The sequence below is a fragment of the Crinia signifera genome, chromosome 9, assembly GCF_055691185.1.
Source record: "Crinia signifera chromosome 9, ASM5569118v1, whole genome shotgun sequence".
Lineage (NCBI taxonomy): Eukaryota > Metazoa > Chordata > Amphibia > Anura > Myobatrachidae > Crinia > Crinia signifera.
In genome coordinates, this window is record NC_139225.1 from 71,173,396 (window position 1) to 71,179,395 (window position 6,000).

The 6,000-nt window shown below is 42.7% G+C and overlaps 1 protein-coding gene across 1 annotated transcript in view; it reads left to right on the forward strand.

The window, feature by feature from the left end:
• The window catches only part of IL2RG (interleukin 2 receptor subunit gamma), a 57,659-nt gene extending 52,221 nt beyond the window's left edge, over positions 1-5,438 (forward strand). The window contains exon 9 of the mRNA XM_083159192.1: positions 4,396-5,438. Within this exon, the coding sequence (XP_083015318.1) occupies positions 4,396-4,521 (126 nt within the window). The 3' untranslated portion in view covers positions 4,522-5,438. The remainder of the gene's footprint in view (positions 1-4,395) is intronic.
• Positions 5,439-6,000: the final 562 nt, after the last annotated feature.

Sequence of the window (6,000 nt, forward strand, 5' to 3'; positions counted from 1 at the left end):
ATCTATATAGATATAGATATATATAGATATATAGATATATATATATATAAATAAACAGTTTATGCAGAGTTGAATTTAAATAAATGAAATTATATTTTCCTTCGCCCAAAAGGGAGCATAGCTTCAAGTAGGAGGGCGGGGCATTGGATGGAGGTACAGGGCCTTGTGATTTGACCCCCCCCCCCCACAATTGTTGTCATTTTGGGGGTATGCACAGTGCTTCCTGAGGGGCTGGGCAGCCCCTGGCTCCCCTCCCCATAATGATAGGTTCCATGCACATGCATCTATTCACTGACCATGTCTGTTCAGCAGAATGGCAGTGATATCTACCACTTCAAAATCCCCCCCACTTCACCACCACGGGACACTGTGACCCACAGGCAGTGCCTAATTAACCATAAGGCTAGTTAGGCTGCAGCCTTGTGTGCCAGGACTGGGGGGCGTCTTGCAGGTGACAGCTGAGGAATAAACGTAAGGCCTAATTTATTTCATGCTTGTTAGCTATCACCTGTCCTGATGTACTGTGGGGGGGGAAGTTCCTACGGTGTGTAATATACTATATAACTTAAACAGTATAATATAGTTTGTTGCAGGTGCAAACTGCGTCTATTAGCATAAAATACCTCTGGTGTGGTTATGCACACATTAATAACTTTCAGAAAGAGTATACAACTGTATATACTATTGTATTGTGGCTTTAGGCACAAAAACTGATTTAATCAACAAAGAGTAGATATAACAGCAAATATAGATAAGTACATTACAGGTGGAGTCTTCCGTATCTGGAGATCTCTTATCCAAAATATTCTAAAAACTGTGTTTTTTTTAAGAATATATATATATATTTCCCCCCCCCCCCCTCCCTGCCCCTTTTTTCATACTTACCAAGTCCCCCGATGTCCATGGCGGCCTTTAGGAACTTCTTCAGCGGTGACGCCGGCGTACCTGCAAACTCACGCAATGCACCCCTGGGACTGCTGAAGAAGATCATGAAGGCCGCCGTGGACGTTAAAAAAATATATTCCAAAAATCGGAAAAATCCCTTATCCAAAATGCTCGTGGTCCCGAGCATTTCGGATAAGGGAAACTCAACCTGTATGACTATTTACAGCAAACAGATACTTGTAGCAATCTAGATAGAGTTACTGTAAATAAATACTTAAACCAACAGTCTATAAGATTTCAGCAGAAAGATATACAGATGTAGCGGGATTCATCTTTGCAGGGGATGGCGATGGCGACGCCAGCCGCCATCCCCTGCCCCGCGCCATCTGTATGCCGGAAGGTGACGCCCCTTCCGACAGTGCTGCCCTCGGTCGCCCGGTGCCCACACCGGGCGACCGCACCCCCCCGCAGTGCCCTCAGGTCCCCCTCAGCCCCCTCGAGCGGGAGGCGGACAGTATTGCGTCCGCCTCGCCGCCCGGATACTGAGACGCACGTGCGTGGGGGACGCACGCGCGTCTCAGTCAGTTGGAGCGCTGTGTTGCTGGCGGATCACCAGCAGCATGCTGCTGGCGATTCGCCAGCAACAGTAAGGCCGGATTCATCTGTAACTTACATAGATCCATCTGCCCCATTGTTAATCTGTCCCTAGACCTCCAGTGCAGAATAAGAACTGATGATGACTTGCAGCCATTCTGAAACCTTCCCCTGATACTATTACGATTGAAGTGTGACTGCTGAAATCTATTCACATTACATAGATATTTGCAGTCAGTTCCCAGCAACAATGCAGACTCACAATCGATTTATTTTTAAAGAGGTAGTTAATGGATGTTTGTGCTGATTTCAATGTAATGAGTGCTATCATTTTTATGGGTCTGATTGCCCTGTACATAAGACAATGAATGGGATTCTCTAATACCTCCCGCAGCACATCGCCGGCACTCGCAGTTTTAGTAATCGCATATGCAGTAACATATGCAGGCCCCATAAAGAGAACATGCTGTGTACTGTAGTTCAGCAGTAGATGCAGACATGTCTGCACATATGACCCCTATTCTTTCAGTGTCTTATGGCAGGTTGGTATAAGGTGCTCCGCCATGGGTGGCGATTCCTCTGCTTGAGTACTCTCTCATAAATAGTGTACTACTGATACGGAAGTGGATGCCATTTGCATTGCAGCTGCAGCAGTGATGAGAAAATATTCTAGTGCCTCATTGGGCATCTGAGTAACAAAGACACCTTCTACTGGCATCGCAGATCACAGTGCTGCATCTGAAGACGTAGCATCTGATCACCATCGTGGCTATTAGCGTGCCAGATTGGCTATTTGGCACAATTTGTGGACAGGTATATGTGGACATACACAACAGATTTGTTGGCAAGCTGCTCAATCAGATTGTGATGTCACTCAGGTGCCAAAAGGGAGGGGTAATTCTGGTTAGGAAAAAAACATTTTGTATCCCAATTGCACACTAAGTGAGAAATATACATATAATAATCAGATAATACAGAGATCTTGGTTGCATATATCTGCAGATATAGGGCTAAGCCCCCAGGCCGTACATCAAGGCGTCTCTGTGTCAATGGGGGTCCCTAATATTGGGTATGGGTGTGGGCTGTGGGCCCCCAACATGCCGGCACAGGCTGACTACTCCAGGGCAGCACACAAATGAAAGTTAGTAAAGGTTAATAAGAAGCACATGAGTGCTATGTATGGGAGTGAAGGTGTGATTAAAATAATACATACAATGTGATAGGGAAAAACATAAGTGTTAATAAAGTGTTAGGGTGTGCTAACCTGGAGCAGACCAGCCCTACCAACACAGGGGGAACCACACTCCCAAACCCATCCCATAAACAATAATATATATGTCTGGGTCTAATAGCCCAGTGTAAGGCCACATGATAATGGCTTACATCACCTGAGAGCCAGCTTACCTGGAGATACCCCTGGCTTCTCCAATGGCACTCAGGAGTCAGCAACCCCTCCTAATGCTGACCCATCTATGCCTCTCTCAACTACACAACACATTTGTTGGTAAGCTGCTCAATCAGATTGTGATGTCAGTCAGGTACCAAAAGGGAGGGGTAATTCTGGTTAGGAACAAAACATTTTCTATCCCAATTGCACACTGAGTACAGTATATGTGTACATAACTGTACAGGAACCGTAGGCAGTTCCATCTTAATGTATGGACTCAATGAGCAGGTGCCCAACATTCCCCTCAATTCTATGGGCCTTTCAAACTGGGGTAGATTGGGTTGTGGGCATATGCCTCCTGAGCTTCTTAGGAGGCAGTAGAAAATGCTGTCTTGTCACTCTCAATGTGAATCACATCATTGACTCCTCCCTCTCTTTCACCCCCCCACATTCGTGCTCTCTCACAGTCTTGCCGCTTTCACCTACGCAACATCTCGCGCATCAGACCATTCCTCTCCACTGATGTGACCAAAATTCTCATAGAGGGGCAGATTTATTAAGCTTGGAGAAGAGATAAACTGGAGATAATGTAGAGATAAGGCAAAAGGAGATAAAGCACCAGCCAATCAACTCCCAACTATCTTTTTCAAACACAGCTGATTGGCTGGTGCTTTATCTCCTTTTACCTTTTCTCCGCTTTATCTCCAGTTTATCACTTCTCCAAGCTTAATAAATCGGCCCCTCTCTCTCTTGTCATCTCCCGCCTTGACTACTGCAACATCCTTCTCTCTGGGCTCTCCTCCCACTCCCGTGTCCAAGACTTCTCTCGCGCTGCCCCCCTGCACTGGAACAACTTCCAGCCACCCATCAGGCTTTCTGATTCCCTTACCTCCTTCAAGCGCTCCATCAAAACACACTTTATTCGACTAGCCTATCCCTCCTCCTAACCTCTTTTGATCCTCCTATCCTGCCTCCGTTCCCATCGGTTCCTACTTCTCCTATTGTTTTTCGTTTGTCCACCCACCTCCTTTTAGTATGTTAACTCTTATGAGTAGGGCCCTCCTTCCTCACGTACTCACCCTACCTCATTACCTCACCTGTGCTCCTGTCCTGTTCTTCCCTTCCTCTACTTCATCTTTAGTCTCCTCGACAATTTCCACACCTACATCAGAACTGTTGCTGATTTTAGTTCTACCAGCTATACCCCTATTTATGCTGTATTTTATCAACTCACCCTGTACGTTACCTTGTAATTTGTTTTTTGTTTGCTATGTACGGAGCTGTGGCGCCTTATAAATAAACGTACTACTACTAAACAGAGCAACCAGGCAGCATTCTGGGGAGGCACAGGCTGGCGACAGACGGCGGATGGCGATCAGATCACCAGGAGCCGCTCTAATGAGAGCGACTCCATTAGTACATAGGGAAATTAGATTGTATTGAGAAAATTTGTGAGAACTATGTGGTTTTTTTTTATCATAAATCATATTTAAAAAATATTTGCACTTAACAGTCATTACTTCTTTCAGGAGTGGCTTGGGGTATCCAAAGAAGCTGTAGACAACTTGAAGCCCAATTACAGTGAGCCACTCTGTACTGTGAGTGAAGATCCTGATTGTATAGTGCTGGATATGAAGAATGCTACATACAATTGATCTGCCACCTGACCACTGTTTAGGCACATCAGTGTGGGGCTGAATGCCACCTAACCAGGAGACTTTTAACTCATTGTCTTAAATTGTTGTAACGCTGACATCAGTTGCTAAGGAAATGCTAAAGGGTAAATAAATACTGAAGCTACTGCACAGACTGAAAGGAGAGTTACTATGGGAGGAATTCACCTAGCTGGGGTACATTATAATGGCTGATTGACCTCGGAGGTTAATTCAATTGATGCCGATATCCAGCATTACCAGGGATTTGTTTTCACCTGCCATGAGGAAATGAAAATAAATCCCCTCTAAATGCAGTGAAAATACATGGATCTGGGAACCTATTTAGGATTCTGGGTATTTTTGCTCAAACATAGTTAAATGTTCTATGAAAGATCATTGGGCAAGAAATTGCAAAAAAAAAAACTTTTTACCCTGGCTAATTGAATCCCCCCCCCCCCCCCCCTTCCTATGTATATAATGATGATATTATCATTTTTCTATTATACATTTTAACCATTTTTATAAGAAATTATTATTTTCCACATTATCTGTCTTATCCTTTTGTTTAGAGTTTTTCTTTATTACCACTGACAAAATATGTAAATATGATTCATTAGGTATTACTTTAAAAAGTAATATATTCCCTTATATCTGAATACTTGAAAAATAGCATATTTGTTTTAAAATGGAAATTGTGACAAATATTCCGCTTAGAACAGTTTACTCCAAACCTCCTTTTTGTCATAAATAACACACAGACATTTACAAGACAAAACCAATGATTGCGGTTTTAAAAATGCAGCTGTTCACGGACAAACTCCCACACCTCTGGTTTCTTGCACCTTATTACATGTCTTCTATTGTAAAAGGCTATTTGTTTTTACATATTTTTAATGAAAACCATTAATGTTGCAGATCTTGTTTTGATTAAAAATAATTTACTTAAAATAAATGTTTGTTATGGTGTGCTTAATGTTATTCAGCATCAGCATTCAGAAACATCACCTTCTGGCAAACTACTTATTTGTGATAACATTTTCTAGATGCAGGAAAGGCAAATGACCAAGTAATGTACTGTAAGTCCAGTACTTACGCCCTGCTCAGCATGCTCTGAGCTTCCAGGATTAACAAGCAGCAACTTTGTCCAAAACTCCAGAATACTTCAGCAGTCCCATAAACAATGCTTTATTTCTGCTTGGTTCACTAAAAACTTTGACATTTTGGAGACTCTCCTGGGAAATGACATACTTGATATACTGTAAAGGTATATATTGCTCTGTGTATAACATAGAACTGACCGTCATTTTATCCCTTTTTTATGATAATTGGCCTGAGCCTTGGCCATACTTTTATTATTTAGTTAATAACACATAAATTATTTATTCACTGAGCTTTTGAATTGTATCTCACATTTATCATATTGGTTTATAATCTCTGTATACAAGAAATGTATATCAATATACAGTATGTGTAATGGTG